A 17644-nucleotide genomic window follows, 5' to 3' on the forward strand; every position below is an offset into this window, starting at 1 on the left:
CATAGTTCTTTGTGTATTAATTAGGAGAATAACTTAGTACTTCTCTAAAAATTTTCATTGGGATTCTCAGTCACCAATAGGAGCTGAGTGCCTAGCTCCGTTTGACAACACTGAAAAATCTCAGCCTCTTCCTGCTTTGAACTGGTATGCAGAGTCCATTTATTACTACTTATATATTAAACTTAATAAATTATTTAAATTGAAAGGGATTAAAATATTAAGAACAGTTGATGAAACTGGGATGGCACACAAAATGGACTTGGATGCTAACTTAAGTTCTTAATTCTGAAGTTTGGGTTTACTACTCTAGTTTTGTGTCAAGTCAGCTTACGTAAGCCAAGTTGTGTATAATTTAGATTTAGGAATCTCATTTTAAAAATACTTCCTAAATGTATTTTTAATCTTATATTTGTTATACTTTGCACAGACCAGCAAAGAAGATCAACTGTCTAACCGTATTCAGAGCATGCTTGGAAATTATGATGAAATGAAGGATCTTATAGGAGACAGATCTCTACAAAAGCTTGTTGGTATTCCCAAACCAACAGTGCCATCAACGCCAGATGAAAAATCAAACCAAAGTTTCTTTGGTGAACAGAGACACAGTACCAGCTCTCATCAGAGCAGCAAATGGACTCCTGTAGGACCAGCACCTAGCACTTCCTCCCAATCACAGAAACGGTCCTCGGGTTTACAAACGGGGCACAGTAGTCAGCGGAGCAGTGGCAATAACACTAGCAGCAGTGGCCAGAGGCATGACCGTGACTCTTATGGTGGTAGTAGTAGCAGCCGCAAAAAAGGCCAGCATGGATCAGAACACTCTAAATCCCGTTCTTCCAGCCCTGGAAAACCACCTGCTGTTTCTTCATTGAGCTCCAGCCATTCCAGGTCTCATGGAAGTGATCATCATAGCAAGGAACATCAGCGCTCAAAATCTCCACGGGATCCTGATGCCAACTGGGACTCACCTTCCCGCGTACCTTCATTTTCAAGTGGACAGCACTCTAACCAGTCTTTTCCTCCTTCACTAATGTCCAAGTCCAATTCAATGTTGCAGAAGCCCACTGCCTATGTAAGGCCCATGGATGGACAGGAGTCTATGGAACCAAAGTTGTCCTCTGAACACTACAGTAGTCAAACTCATAGCAACAGCATGAGTGAGCTGAAGCCTAGCAGCAAAGCACATCTAACCAAGCTTAAAATACCTTCTCAACCACTAGATGTAAGTTGGTATTAAGTTTTTTGGGGGTTTTATTTTTTTCAGCATCAATGGCTGGGATTTTCAGAGGTGCTTAAAGGAGTTGGGTGCCTAATTTCTGTAGGCTCCATTTAAAATCCCAGCCTATATGGCTTCCATTAACTTACTATAAAAATACAGGACTTCCCATTGGAAAGTGAAGCAACTTTATAGTTTGTCAGTGGGAAGTCACACATTTTTCTTTCTTCTTTTAAGAAGAATTTTGTTTATTTCCTTCTACATACCCAATGTGCATGTCATGGTTTTTACATAATTGCATATCATGTTGGAGCTTTTATGGTCTCTGGTTGTTTCTGATGAGTCATATGTAATGGATTTTACTCTGTTATGTTCAATTGTGGCATAAACCAAATTATCTTTTGAAGTGTAGTAATTGTTGTGCGTACTATACCTACAGTTTTCTAAAAACAATTTAATAGGTTTCAGAATATAAGCAATCTTTTTCTTCTCTGTATAGGGCATATTTAGCTTAAACATGTTTTAGTGGTTTAGCTACTCTTGGAGTATTGAATATAGGTTGCCTGCATCTGCACAACCATACTAGGGATCAATGTAGTTTAAAATTATTTTAATAAGATGCTATTGCATCTACTCTTAGCCACTTAAATAGCAATACACCTCTACCCCAATATAATGTCCTCAGGAGCCAAACAATCTTACCATGTTATATTGAACTTGCTTTGATCCACCAGAGCGCACAGCCCCTCCCTCCCCCCCGAGCACCGCTTTACTGCGTTACATCCAAATTCGTGTTAATATCGGGTTGTGTTATATTGGGGGAGGGGCGTAGCTAGGAGTCTTTTAGATATCCCAAATAAATGGCTAAATAAACTGTAGAAAAATGACTTTCCTTATGCATGATTTGTAATCATGGCCATCTATGCCAAGTATTCACAAATGTGAGTAATTTATATTTTACACTAAGACAAGCAGTATTGCAGCTCTTCCCCTCCTCTACATGTATTAGGACAGAGGTACAGGGAATTATTAAAGTACAAAACTGTAAGAAGCCCTTATTACGCTCTAGTTAATAATGCAGTTAATGAGAGAACTTGAGTTCGCATAGTGGCCGTGACTTGCCTCATGAACTTATAGTTTAAAAAATATACAAAGCCAAACTTTCAGATGTTTGTAAGATACTGGCTTGTTAAAATCATGTTAACATTTAAGTTAGGAATAGAGGTAAAGGATTAGAATAACATGATATTTAAGATATTATATCTGTGTGTGCCAGTGCTGTATGAAATCTAGGATTTCTGCAGTTTTGGGAGATATGTGATCCTAAAACTATTGCTGGTTCTTTAGTCTAGCAGTGCTACTTATCTCACTGATTCTGGATGAATATCATCAGGACTTGGGCCACAAACAAGTGTAACTTTAAATCCGATGTGTTAAGGGGCAGGGGGGAGAAGCCTTAAGAGGTATAAATGTAATAGTTAATCCTGAACTTTGATTCATAGGCATCAGCATCTGGTGATGTGACCTGTGTGGATGAAATTCTAAAAGTAAGTTGTCTGTTCTTCCGGTTCTTGACTTTATTCATTAAATAAATGCTGCTAAAGGGGGAAAATGGAGTACTTGCCCTGCCTGCACATGAGAGAAAATCAGCAGTGTCCCAAGAATGGCACTTGCGTGCTACCTGACTCCCTAAAAACCATCAATGTGTGAAGAACTTGGATTCAAGTTTCTGCTGCAACTGCTGTTAACCTTAAACATGTGGTGCCCTTCAGTTTCTTAGGCCATGGCTGCACTGGCGCTTTACAGCGCTGCAAGTTTCGCGCTCAGGGGTGTGAAAAAAACACCCCCCTGAGTGCTGCAAGATACAGTGCTGTAAAGCATCAGTGTAAACAGTGCCGCAGTGCTGGTGAGCACGGCTCCCAGCGCTGCAAGCTACACCCGTAGAGGATGTGGAGTAAGTGCAGCCCTGGGAGAGCTCTCTCCCAGCGCTGGCGCTGCGACCACACTCGCACTTCAAAGCGCTGCCATGGCAGCGCTTTGAAATTTCAAGTGTAGCCATACCCTTAGATCTTCTTACTAAGTATTGACACAAATTGACATCTGTTTTAAACTTGCTGGCAGAAGTTTTGGAGGAACAGAAAGCAGCTCATCAGTTCTATGTATGTGTCCATTTTCATGGACAAATGGTTTTTTAAAGAATTTTCAGATTTCTCTGCAAAAGTTCGTTCATTATATAGGCAGAGAATGGAACTGCATACTCAAAATGCTGTCAAATGGCTACAGTAAACAGAAAAAAACAAATTAGTCTCTAAGTAAATGTTAAATCTTGGGTTTTACATCTAACGATTATAGGTAAAAATATTTCACAAAAGTGTGTATAGCTTTTTAAAGTTGACATTTTGATGCGTTTTAACCTTTAACGTAAAATGGCTTTGCTGTTTGGTTTGGTTACAGGAGATGACCCACTCTTGGCCTCCACCTCTGACAGCTATTCATACACCATGTAAAACAGAGCCTTCAAAATTTCCTTTTCCAACTAAGGTTAGTGACTGACAAACCTAACTTTATATTTGTTTAGTAGTTAAATATTGAGGGAAATTAAAACTAGAAAAACTCCTTTTAAAGATCAAGAATTGCACTGCAGAGTTTTAAAGCTCTTGTTGTTAAATTTAACTGTGCATTGTCATTTGGGGTTTATTTGAGTACATGCTAATCCTTTGTCTGAAAATCCATCCTGGCTTTGCAGCAGTACCCATGATAGCCCTGTAAAGAGCAAAGTTCTGTTCTTTCCCCATCTGCATTCACTCAGCTGCTGTATCTTACTGCCTCCCAGTTTTGTTCCTTTCAGAATCTGGCTGCTGTGGCTTCAGTCCCATTGAGAACAATAGGAAATGATAGCCATTTCGAAAGAACAGTTCTTCATTGATTTTTCTGTAAATAATGTTGTTTTCCATCAGCAGGGGCTGAAGAAGAAACTTTGTTATGAAGAGCTTTGTTGTCATGACTATTGATCTTAAAAGGTTCTTTTAAAAAAGTACCCAGATCTGTTCAGTTGGAAAGAAAGGAAGGGAAAACTGGTGTGTGTGCATGCGCATAAGAATGTGGGTAGGATTAAGAGAGAGAGGGGAAACTGGACAGTACATTCTGGCTGCTTTGTGCTGGTCTGTAGTGGGGTATGTACTGGTAGATCTGGCCCTGAAAGTTTAAAAAAAAAAAACAACCTTATTTTTTTAAGTTGATAGTACATATCTTCAGATCATTGGAAATATCACATAGTAACATTCTCATTTAGTGTTTACGTATAACATATTTAATTAAAAAGAAAATAAAAGATAATTTCCGAATGAAAACTACATTAAATTGGCATTAAGGTTGAATACGTGTCAGTAACTTCAAAGCTTCTAGGGATCCTATAATTATCCCCAAAGTCAAGCATCACAAATGCAGGGAACGCGAAGGTATGGTTAAGCTTACAAGAAATTTGGACATATAAAGTATGGAAATGCACAGTTACGCACTTAGGACAGAGGTGGGCAAACTACAGCCCGCGGGCCATATCCAGCCTGTGGGACCCTCCTGCCCAGCCCCTGAGCTCCTGCCCCAGGAGGCTAGCCCCCGGCCCCTCCCCTGCTATTCCCCCTCCCCCACAGCCTCAGCATGTTCCACCACCGATGCAATGCTCTTGGTGGTGGACTGCGAGCTCTTGGGGCAGCGCAGCTGCAGAGCCTGGCCTGACCTGGTGCTCTGTGCTGTGCAGCATGGCTGTAGTGCCGTCAGCCACCGGTGCTCCAGGCAGCATGGTAAGGAGGCGGAGGGGAGGGAGTTGGATAAAGGGCAAGGGAGTTCAGGGTGGTGGTAAGGGGGTGTGGGTGTGGATAGGGGTTGGGTGGGGAACGGAAGTTGAATGGGGGCAGGAGTCCCAGGGGGGCAGTCAGGAAGGAGGGAGGGGTTGGATGGGGTGGCAGGGGGCAGTCAGGGGCAGAGGTTCCGGGGGCAGTCAGGGGACAGAGGAAAAGGGTGGTTGGATGGGGCAGGGGTCCTGGGGGGGCCATCAGGAATGAGAGGAGGGGTTGGATGGGGTGGTAGGGGACAGGCAGGGGTTCCAGGGGCAGTCAGGGAACAGGGTGGGTTGGATGGGACAGGAGTCTGAGGTGGGGAGGGGATCTAAGGGCAAAAAGCGGGAGGATTGAGGGGGGTGGCGGGCCACGCCCCCTCCCCTAACCGGCCCTCCATAGAATTTTCAAAATCCAATGCGGCCCTCAGGCCAAAAAGTTTGTCCACCCCTGACTTAGCACAATCTTAACTCTGCTCAGTTGGCTTTTTCGTCCCCTCACCCCATGGTATCATTAATGTAGAACTACAAATACTGATTTTTAAAGAGAGTCAATGAAATGGTCACACACTAATAACAATTGTATGTTTGTTAGCCTGGTGTCACTTTCCAGAACAAGGCATTACTAGAAGAAGACAGTGCAGCTGTTACATGCCTCTAGCTTACATCTATACCTCTTGTTTCTAGTGTGTGATCAACAGTGAAAGAACATTGCAATATCATTCTGCTCCAGAGTTAACACACCATGAAAATGGATTGGGGCAGTCTGCTCCTCCTTTGGCACTCTTTCAGCATTTACAGGCTCAGCAAATGTTACTTCACAAATAAGCTTTATAATGTTAACTGAATAATCTTCAAAGTCATAAGGGCTAGACTTATATTTTGTAAAGAAAGCTGACATTTTGGAGCATTACGGGCAGACTCCAGAGGAAAGTAAGAGCCCACTGAATGACCCATTTCGATCCCTGGTAGAGAATAGTTGAGTTATAAGTATATTTCACTTGAACATAGAAAAACAACGTACAAAAATAAACTTCATCTATTTCATTCTTAACATCTTATATCACTTGCTTTTTTCTGGGGGGGAGGGGGGAGCATTGTCCTCTATGTAATCTCCAAGATTAATGTAGCTACCTTGAGCTGTGGTGAAAATTAATATGGTTCTCTGAAATGCTCTGGCCAGGTCTCATGACAGTCCATGGACATCACCTCCACGCCTCTGCTGTCAATACATACCCACAAACAGAGACCTATCCTCCCTGAAGAGAGCAGCATGGGGGACCTGCAGAGCCCTATACTTGTCTTTCCACTTTGAACTGTATGTTCTTGTTTGCTGCTGTCCAGTGAGCTGAGAATTTACAAAGTATTCTACAACAATTCCTAGATTTACTTCCTGATGCAAATCCAGAAATGAGTCTCATTATTTCATTATCTATTCCCTTTTGGTAGTTACTGATCTTATCAGTGTAATGACAGATCTAAAAATCTTGCACACAGTAATTTCATCCAAGCTTAATTTGCTGCGTGATACGAAATTGGCAACCCAGCAGTAATACTTAAAATAACTTAGTTCTCTTAACAATAAAATAAGTTTCATAATATTCATAACTAGTATGTAATAACCCCAGCACGCTTGAAGAAATCTGTTTCTTTACAGAATGTTTTTTCTCTGTCTTGCAAACATGTGCCTATTTGTTATGTAGGGTTGTTTATGAATTGTTTGGCTTGTGGGCCTTTGACTTGACTTTCCTCGTAAGCATATATATTAAATCATTTGTATGGGGTGGGGGAAAGAAGCTAGATTAGATAATATTAGATATTAGGCCTTGCTGACATACAAGAACAAAAAGAGAGGTCATATTTTTGGACATTTATCAACCTGGATTGTGTTTCTTAAACCAGCTTGCAAAAAATTCCATTTATGGCTTCTTCTTGTCTTCTGACTTCTAGCCAACTTTTTTATTCCATGACTATGCATCTTAGATGAGGAACTCTGTTAAATACTCTCTGCGGATCCAAAGCTTATTATTTCCTCGGCCATGTTGTACCCCCTGTCATTCTTGGCAGGAATATTTTCCAAGAATTCCAGAAAATTAGTGAGCCATGGGTTTGTTTAGCCTGAAAGCATAATGGAATGTAGAAAACAAAACAGAACAGTGGTTTACTTTTAATCAAGCTATACTGTCCTAAGAGGATTTGATCTCTTCAGAAACTGTACTTTCTTCACACGTAATATGCTGCTAGGTTTCACAGCATTCTACTTGTGTGCTAACACTTGGTGTGTTTCTCATGCCATACGACAAACGTAGGCACTTTTCAGTGGACTAATGTGTCAACTTAGATAGTTAGGGCATGGACTGTCTGTTTGATGTGAATTGTGCCTAGCCTGATGGTCCCAGCTTCCTGATTGGGCCAATTAGTATTACCTTAACATATTTAATAATGGCAAAGCAGGTCCTAAGCAAGAACAAAACTGCATTAAATTTGGCTTCCTTACAGGATTACCCTGTAGATCTTTTGTTGTAAGAAATTTGGGTAAAATTTTTAATGGAGCGTAGGACCCTGAATGCTTAAGTCACTTTTGAAAATTGTATACGCTGTCATTTGGTTTGAGCCATGGTCTAAGGCTTGAGGTTACTACTCCAGCCTCAAGTAGATTTCCTGCAGTTGACGGTCAGACTCCAAAGCCAGAATATTGGTATTGTGTATATAAAATATCTGTCTGTGTATGTATGCGTAGATAGACACATACCACCCGAACATCTTAAGAGCCAAGGGTTTTTTGTACAGGTGAAAGTTGCTCAGTTGTGAGTCTGAGGCTGAAGTCTGCTCTCCACAAAGCAAATATTACGGCAGCATTGTAAACTTCTGCCCTGGAGTACCTCAACTGTGACCTAGAGGAGGGATGGCTAAGGAAGGGAAGGAGAGTTTTGTTTCCAGGTTTATTCTGTCATTGACGTATCAGCAATGGCATCGATTAGGGTTGATTGTGCTGCTGCTAAGTTAGTAATATGGAAAGTGGAATTGAGACCACGGTCTCATTTCAAATAGAATCCAACAGCCATCAAATGGCAACCAGTTTCAGTCACTGCTACCTGGACTAGAGCCAAGTTGGCAACCTACCTAAGTACTGCATTACCATTCTGCTCAATTATATCCAGTCTTCTCTCTCTCTGCTTTTTATATGTAAGTGCAGTTTGCTTCCTGCTTAAATCTCTTCATTGCCTGTCCTGACCAGTCTGTCTGCTGTTACTCCCAGTAGATTAATATGGTCTCCTTCCTCTCCATTGTTTCTCATTTGTCCTTTCCTAAGTAGTCCCCAGGGAGGAGATACTGCTGGAAATAACTTTGTAGCTGTAAGCTTGTGCTTTACTTGTCTGAGTTTCTTAAAGTGAAATGTGTTCAAAACCAAAATAGATTTTTGTTTTAAATCCATTTTCCAACATATATCTTCATCAAAGTGCACCCTCAGGGAATGCTATGGTGTGACTTAAAAACATTTAAGTGACACCAATGGATAATTGTGCAGACATTGTTTTATATTCGTCACAATGTGTACATAAGGAAGAAACAGATGTAAATTGCTATTTGTATGCCTGACCCAGGACGGCAGCTGTCTACCAGTGCTATTGAAATTAGGCAACACAATAATTTTCCCACTATGCTGTCTTCCATTTTGAATGATAGCCTACCGCTTTTGGCCTGCTGACTACTTTTGGCCATGAAGGCAAAAAGAAACCAAATAACAGATAATCATTCTGACATTCAGTATGTCTGTGAAATATAAAAATCTGTCATTGCTTTAACCTTTTCCTTTTTTCTAAAGTTTATCTGGTAATTATCTATTGAAGCTGGAAAGATGTCACAAGGCTTCATTTTGAGTTAATTTAAATTTTTACTCTTTTCTTTGACTAAAGAAGCAATTTTTAAAATAAAACATATAAAACCAAGATATCTTTGGGAAGAGGGAAGTCTTTAGCAGGACACAGTGAGCTTTATATACTGCAGTGAAGAACTCCAAAGAAATAAAACCTCATGTATTACTGCTTCAACTTACCCATTTGCAATAAACATTTGAAAAGCTGTAAAAGATTTTTAAGAACATCTAAACATGTTGTGTAAAGCTCTTGTTTGTTCAGAACGTATATGCAGCACTTCTGTGAGCCACTTGCTATGGGAGATCAGTTTACAGGCTTATTATAGAAGCTACAACCCACTATTGGTAGATTACTTGATTCTTTTTGGCAAACTAGTGAAAGAGTATTTCAGTGAAGTATACTAGATTCAATTTCCTAAGTAGTGCATTTCAAATTGAGTCATGTATTTTCAGCTCTTTCATATTTTTAGGGCCAAAGCTGGACTGCTTTAAAACAAGGTTATGGTCAGAAAAGGTGACTATATAAATATGGCATTCTTATTTGGCAGTTTACTCCCTGTACCTACTCAATCAGATCTGTGTTTATTTAAGGACTATAAAACAAGCTTTTAGTTTTTTTTTTTTTAAATTATATTTAGCAGGATTGACTTTGCAGTACTGGGTGGGGGAGAGATGGATTTTCTGGAATTACTTCTGGTGCCAGGGTCTCTGCTGCTGATGTCAGAGCCAGAATGAACATGGCTTGATTTTCATGGTAGATTTCCATATGATTTGAGTATGTAATTTACATAAGCAAATGAGTCTAACTTGTGAGCACTGCTAAGATAATTGTACACAAATTAGTTGCATGGGTAACTGGAGGGACAGATGGAGTGGTGTAGGAGGGGAGTATGGGCAGGCCTAGCGAAGTAAGTCCCTGTGCTAAGACCATGTGCTTGGGCTTGGAATGTCTTTTGGGATAGGTGCAGGGAATGTGAGCCCAGAGGAACAATCAAGTACCCTCATTCCTTGCTTTTTCTTCACTCTTCTACCTAAGTCCGAATACACTGCAGTCATTTAAATGAATAGGGGGCAATATGACTCAGCCTTTGCTTTCATCATTAGTTCAAACTCACTTTTGAAATCTTATGTAACTTTTTATTCCCTTAGGAGTCTCAACAGTCCGCTTTTGGCACTGGAGAGCAGAGTGAGTATTTAAAGTCATTTCATATATTTTAAAAAATATTTTTATAAAATGTCTTCATGTTATGATTAACATCCCAAATGCCTCTTGAGCTTCTTGGCTTTTTTTGAATATAAATTTTCCAGACAGGTCACACAGGTTAAAACTCCAAGTTAGCATTTCCATATTTTCTTCAAGTCTTACTCTATAAAACAGATAATTGGCTTTCTTTTACAAGTCCTGTTATATGATCTGAAAGGTAATGATTAAACTGCATTGTGGTTGCTGGCTTCTAGAGGAAATACCTAGCTATACCCAGTCATACTACTGTAATCCTCTGAAATATGCGTTCTCTTTAGAGCTGATTGAAAATCATAGTGATAACTGTATGTGAAAACTCAAACCCCAGTTTCTGAAAGTCTGATGTCCAGCAGGCAAATTAATGTGTGTAGTAGAATAAAGCATAAGGTTTGTTTTAAAGCTGGGACGATAGCCGTTCCACACTGTAGCTTCCCCTTGCTGTGGCACTCCATGCTCACCTTATTGGGCATAATTCAAAATGGAGAATATGGTAGTATCAGGAACTCCAGGGTATGATTATGCATATGCTCAATCTCCGCTGCTACCAGAGCTTTTATCAGAATTTGAATAAAAGCAACAGAGCTTTTGTTGAAATGTCTTTCCTTTTCCACGAGAATTACTCAAATGGATTATTTACAGGTAGTGCATGAGTGTGGGCTGTGTAGCAATCACACTAAAATCACTGCCATCAGGCTTTACCCTTCATACCCCAAATAATTAATCAGATTAAGTAGTAAAAGCAGAGAGGGGCTTATTCTTATATATTGACAAGCCACTTACTCTGAACACACAATAAAGAAAGGAATTAAGAAAATAAATTCAAACACTTAATTAGAAAATCTATTGCTGTGGTATATGGGCCTATCTAGAAATGCTTCATATAGAAATGCACTGTAAAATGGAGAGAAGCCAGCCTGATCAGAGGCTCGGAGTGATTCTCAACTCCTAAATATTTCATTGAAAACCATATTATGACCACTTCAATTCTGACTTCTGTTGTGATGTCCTGGACAGAAGTTAGGAATTTCAAGTGACCTACCTTGTTTGGTCAAAATGGTGGGATCCTTACTCAGCTACCGCAGAGTTGAGTAGGGATGATGTTGAAGCTAATTTTAACATGACACTACTGGCTAAGTAACTCCATGTCTCTGCATGCAGAAAGCAGTATAATTTTTTTCTAGAACAGTGGTTTTAACAGAGAGAAGGTAAACAATTTCTTTCACAGCATTTGAAATAAATGAAACTTACTGCTGTCTTAAAAAATTACTTGAAATCTGGTCCAGTTTTGTATATTCAGGGTATGTGTACACAGCAAAGAAAAACCCGTGTCTGGGTTGTGCCTGCTGACTTGGGCTCGTGGGGTTTGGGCTGCGGAGCTGATTCATTGCTGTGTAGACTTCCAGGCTCAAGCTGGAGCCCAAGCTCTTGTACTCTGCAGGGTGGGAAACAGTGCTGCAGGCCCAAATTGGCTGGAACATGCCAGTTGCAGGTTATTCTTTGTTGTGTAGACATACCCTCACTGTTCTTGTTGGTGCAGTTTCCTGCTGTGCTAGCCTTTCACCTCTGGATCTTCTAGTTCAAATCTAGGTAAGCTGATACTAGTGAAATAATTCTGTTAGTCCCATTCTAATACATGTATAACTACACCAAGCAAATAGAACAATTCAGCTCTGCTTAAGAGAACCATAAAGCAGGCATACAAAGGATGTATTGCATGTCAGGGTTGAGGTGCATTGATGGAACCATGTGGGAAGTTTGCATAACACCTGCTTGCATCATATCTGGCTTAAACCAGTTGTGTTAGTCCCTCCATTCCTCAAGTGCTAAATTCACTCAACCATACTTGTCTCCAAATTAATCTAGGATTTTTATTTCTTGTAACTTTGAAGTGTCTTATTTTGCTGCTCTATTTTAAGGAATGTTCTTTTTTCCTCCCCCTAGAAAGATACAATCCCTCATCAAAAACGTCCAATGGCCATCAATCGAAATCGTAAGTTGCCCTTATAAAAAAATTAGAACATCCTCTCCAATATTTCCCAAACTACTATTTCTGAAGTTTTTTTTTTTTTTTTTTTTTTTTTTTTTTTTTGAAGGATTTTGTCCCATTAAGAGAACTATAGCCATTTCTCCACACTTTAACATGGACATAACAGTTCTTTGAGTGTTTGCTCATGTCCATTCCATATTAGGTGTGTGTGCTCGCCACGTGCACTGGCGCCACAATTTTTTCCCTTAGCATTATCTGTAGGGAACTGGCTCTGGTGCCCTCTGGAGTGTCGCCCACATGGCACAGTATAAGGGGCACTGCTGGCTCCCTCCATCCTCAGTTGCTTCTTGCTACCAGTGACTGTTCTGGAAAATCTGCTTTGGCTAGCGTTGTTTCATTCTCTGTTCTTGCGAACTTTGAAAACCTGTAAAATAGTTTGGATATAGTTAGTAGTTTCTTAGTTAAACCCTTAATAGTTGTTTACAACTCTTCATTAGTCCCGAACATGACTCAGCCAGGGGAATGGACATGCCCACTTCCCCAGGCTTTAAGCCCTGTGATCATTGTAAACGGCCTATGCCTGTCAGCGATCTGCATATCAGCTGCCTAAGGTGCTTAGGCAAGGGGCACGTAAGTGACAGGTGCTGTATCTGCAAATCCTTTAAACCTAGGATGAAGGAGGAGCATGAAACTCGTCTAAGTGTGCTCCTAACGGAGTCTGCACTCACTCCAGCACCGGAGCGGTGGTCCAACTCTACAGCAAGCACCGTGGCTCCAGTCATGAAGCTGAAGAAGAATGTGAAGGGACGATCTCCACAAAGAGAGGGCCAGAGCCGAGTCACGACCCATACTGGGCAGCTCAACCCCCCCTTCAGGAAGTCGGGCTCCAGCTTAAGTCAAGCAGTGCAGCCCATCCCATACTTTGCCTGAGACTCTGGATAGTGGTGCAGGACATGACCAGCTTCAGGTGCCATCGTTGCCCAAAGCCCTTCAAGCAACTCAGGAAATCCTGATGCTATTGGTGCAGCCCACACCGGCTCCAGCGGTACCCCGGTCTCAGGGAAAACCTGCTTTGGGGCCTATGCGCGTGTCCCTGCCTCAGTAGCAGTGTTCCCCATCGAAAGTGACGTCCCGCCATCACCCATATGAAGCTGTCACGCCTCGGACTAGAGAGGCAGGCTCAGCAGATCCCCCTTTCCCACATTGGGGGCACTGATCAAGAGAGTTGAGGTGTTCCTCGGTGGTGGATTGGTGCAGACCCTCTGGGGGACACGCCACTCAACAAGATCTCTGGGACTGGCCCTGAACGTCTCCAAGGATCTGGTACCGATCACTGGACTGATCAGGAGCAGAGACCGCTGATCACCTGGTCGTCTCCACCCGTCTACTAGAAGGAGAGAGCCCTTCTCAGGAGGTTTCTCCCAACAGCTAGCCTGTAGTGGCTCCCAGTCCCGTTTTGACATCCTGGTACTGGTCGAGCAGCGAGGCATAGATCACCGGGTGTCTGACGCAGATACGCCAAACACAGTCTGCCTCCAAAATTCTTACCGAGATGCCCGACTCGCTCAGACAGGTCAGCTTTGGGTCCCAGCAACCGACACTGGTTCGGACAAGAGCCACCACTCCGCCTGTTCCTGGTCGCCCAGTACCGACCGCTCCACTTACAGCTCCGATATGGAGCAATGTTCCCTTACTGCGGGACAAGGCCTGGTACCTATGGTGATGCCGGCATCAACAGCACCAAAACCAGTTCCATGGCCCCAAGCGCAGTGGCTGGTGCCATGGTACCTGTGGAACCCTTGGGAGTTCACCCAACCATCCCAGTCTGCCCGATCGGTGTCAGGAGCCTCGGAGAGGCCAGTGGCCTCGGTATCCCCTCCCCCTCTGGTTCTCGAGGCTTTGGGGAGTAAGACCCCACATGTTCAGGACTACCAAGGGAGCAAGCTGCTGGACCACCGATGGACGTGGACGTTCCCGCAGCACCGGCATTGTGCTCGTCATCGCCAGACAAGACTATCACAGGGCCTACTCACCCAGTTCCTCAGGATGATGCTAAAGCACACCAAGAACTTTTTTGAAGAGGATCACTTCCAACCTGGTGCTTCAGGCAGAGGAATTGGAGGAGCTATCTGTTTGATGTCCTCTGTTCCTCAGCTCCCCGAGGCTTCTAAGAAGGAGGTCCGAGCGATTCTCGATTGAGGGCCTGACCATGGCCAGGGAAGCCCTCCAGGTGGCATCGGATGCTGCTGTCTGCACCATGGCTTCTGTTGTCTCCATGCGTTGAGCTTCCTGGCTGCTCCTCTCTGGGTTGTTCTCTGACGCTCAGCCATCAGTGCCCTTCATCCGAGTCCTATTTGCAGAGCAAATGAACAGCAAGTTGCATGGCCTCAAGGACTCCCGCACCACCTTGAAAACCCTGGATCGGTACATCCCAGCCCCGATGCATAAGCGGTTCAAACCGCAGCAGCCTCCGGGCCAGGGGAGCCAGCCTTGGCAGGACCTGCCCTACAAATGAGCCAAGGGCAACAAAGGATGTCCGAGCCTCCACCCTCTGCCCAGTCGGGCTCAACCCATGCCAAGCAAAGGGCTAAATGGTCATTCTGAGGGTGCGCCCGAGGGCGACCTACCAGACTATTCCCCGGATCCATCTGTCCCAGTGTACTCCAACCGCCTTTCCCTTTTCTTCTTTGCTTGGACCACTGAACCTCGGACCAGTGGGTCCTCAGCACAGTGGAACAGGGTTATGCTCTCCAGTTTCTTTCTTCTCCCACCCACCTTGACCATCCCTCACAAGAGTCTCCTCGCGCAGGAGGTAAATGGGTTGGTGCAGTGGAAGAAGTTCCTCTTGAGTACAGGAACAAGGGGTTGGTTCTATTTCTGGTACTTTTTAATCCCAAAGGCCAAGAGTAGTCTATGGCCCATCCTGGGCTTGTGAGACCTCAACAAATACCTAAAGAAGCTAAAGTTCCTCATGGTCTCCCTGGCTTCTGTTATCCCCTCCCTGGATCTGGGAGAATGGTATGTCACTCTTGACTTGAAGGATGCATACTTCCACATACTGATCTTTCAAGGACCTAGATGCTTCCTCCAGTTTACAGTGGGACCCCACCGCTACCAGTTTGCAGTCCTCCTGTTTGACCTGGCGACAGCACCGAGAGTGTTTATCAAGTGCATGTCCATGTTAGCAGCTTACCTTAGGCGCTGGGGCATCCAGATCTACCCGTACCTTGATAACTGGCTTGTCAAGGGCAGTTCCAGGTATCCAGTCCAAAGGAATGTCATGGTGCTTCAAGCCACATGCTGCTCTCTGGGCCTTCTGATAAGTGACAGAAAGTCGACGTTTGTGCCAGTGCAGAGGATAGTTCATTGGAGCGATCCTTTGACTTGACCTGCGCCAGGGCATTCCTGCCACGGGATAGGTTCCTTGCGCTGACAAACCTCGTTGTGGAAGTCTCCACATTCCCGCTCCACATTCCTACATTGGTTTGGCACACTTTTGAGCCTGGCAGCAGGTCCTCCTTGGCCCCTGCCCAACCAACCAGACTTTCTGTCACAGGATCACGGTTGGCTCCTATACCCCAACCTCGAGTCCATCCACCTCTTGGTGTGTTGGCTGTGTGGCTAAACCTGGAGGACCGGATCTGTTCAGAAGGAATCCAACAGGTCCTCATGGAAAGTAGGAAGCTCTCAACTAGATTGACTTAGCTGTCAAGTGGATGAGGTTTTCCCATTGGGCATCCGAATGGGGCATCGCTCCCTCGAGTTCCTCCATACAGGCTGTCCTGGACTACCTGTTCCATTTGGGGAACCAGGGCCTGGCACACTCTTCCATTAGAGTGCATCTTGCAGCCATCTCTGCTTTTCACCCACCAATCCAAGGACAGTGTTTTCCCATGACGTGATGGTCAGATTCTTGAAAGCGCTCGAGAGAGACTTTCTGCAGGTATGGGCTCCTGTCCCGCAATCGGATCTTAACATAGTCCTTTCTAGGCTCGCCCTTTGATCCAGGGTTCCTGCTCCTTTTCCCACCTGTCATGGAAAGTCATGTTCCTGGTGGTGGTGATGTCGGCGAGATGAATCTGTGAAATTAAAACCTTGACCATATATGGTGTTTCTGAGGTCTTCTACAAAGACCAGGTTCAGCTGTGGCTCAACCCAGCCTTCCTGCCAAAGGTGGTATCAACCTTCGATATGAATCAGGCTCAGCCTCTGGTAATTGGCTGAGCCTTAACCAGTGGGCGGGGCATTCACTCAGGCCAGGGCTTTATAAAGCCGCACACAAGCGACCAGGGAGCTGCTAACAGGGAGCTTCGCAAGGGAGTTTGGAAGGGGAGTGGGAAGGGAGTGGGGGTCCCTTGTCGGTCCTATCTGTGACCCGTTAGTCCCTTGAAAACCTATAAATCAAATTAATCCAAAACCTTTTTCTTTAAAGCAGAGCAGACAGGGGAGTTTGAGAGGGAGTTCAATAGAGGAAAGCTTATGATGGTTAGGAGGACCCGCAACACCTGTGCCAGCACTGCTTCTGTCTCCTCCGCCTGCGCCTGTAGCCAGACAGAGCACCAGAGCACGGATGCTTCTACCCAGATTCTGGTGTTGTTTTGCAAAGACTGTAACTTGCAATTTCCACTTACTGATATCCAGGCTGGCGGGGGCATCCAATGTGAAAAGTGCCTACTGGTGGAATCTCTCAGGCAGCAGGTGGGAGAGCTACAGGAGGAGGTGGCTAGGTTGAGGAGCATCCGTATCCACGAATAATTCCTGGACAGTGTCCATGTGGAGACAGCTGTCCCAGTTCACAGGACTGCTGATGCACCACTGGTGGAGGAGGAGATGGCTCAGGGCATCTCAGGGTGGACACTGGCAGCTGGTTACTTCTGACAGTGGGCAGTGCTCCACCCCTGCTGCAAACCCTCCCACCGTGGTAACAGGTAACCATTATGCTCTTCTTGATACAGGAGAGAAGGAATCACCCCCTACAGTAAAGGAGGAGAAGCCTCGTACCCCTAAGGCTGGGAGGTCTGCTGCCACCAATGAAAATAGGAAACGTAGGGTAGTGGTGGTCGGAGACTTTCTGCTGAGGGGGACGGAGGCGCCCATCTGTGTCTGAGCATGGTTGACGGCCTCCTGAGTATTGTGTACAGCTTCATGAAGAACTGCTATGAGGCATCCCCTTGCATTTCAACGATCAAGATTGGAAACATCTGCTCTGTGATTAGCGGTAACAGAGAGCAGAAAGATAGATTAAAAGGCCATCATGAGAACAGAGCGATGACTATAGAAAGGAAGGCTAAAGAATTGGGTGTTTGTACGTTGGAAAAGAGAAGACTGAGAAGGGGAATGATAGAGTTATTCAAGGTATCTAAAGGGTGTATGTCAGGAGGAAAGAGGCTAAGCATGAAGTCAAGAGCATTAATGCTAAAACGCAACACGGAGGAGATTAGGTTGGACTTTAGGAAAAAGTTCTAGGTCAGGTAGTTGAACGACTCATT

At 43.9% G+C, this 17644-nt stretch overlaps 1 protein-coding gene across 3 annotated transcripts in view; it reads left to right on the forward strand.

Moving 5' to 3' along the window:
- The window catches only part of AFF4 (ALF transcription elongation factor 4), a 97353-nt gene that overhangs the window by 30273 nt on the left and 49436 nt on the right, over window positions 1–17644 (forward strand). For all 3 annotated transcript variants that reach the window (XM_032769188.2, XM_032769186.2, XM_032769189.2), the window contains 5 exons: window positions 428–1222; window positions 2719–2763; window positions 3671–3757; window positions 10075–10111; window positions 12110–12158. In XM_032769188.2, the coding sequence (XP_032625079.1) occupies window positions 428–1222; window positions 2719–2763; window positions 3671–3757; window positions 10075–10111; window positions 12110–12158 (1013 nt within the window). The remainder of the gene's footprint in view (window positions 1–427; window positions 1223–2718; window positions 2764–3670; window positions 3758–10074; window positions 10112–12109; window positions 12159–17644) is intronic.

This window comes from Chelonoidis abingdonii, chromosome 7, assembly GCF_003597395.2.
Source record: "Chelonoidis abingdonii isolate Lonesome George chromosome 7, CheloAbing_2.0, whole genome shotgun sequence".
Lineage (NCBI taxonomy): Eukaryota > Metazoa > Chordata > Testudines > Testudinidae > Chelonoidis > Chelonoidis abingdonii.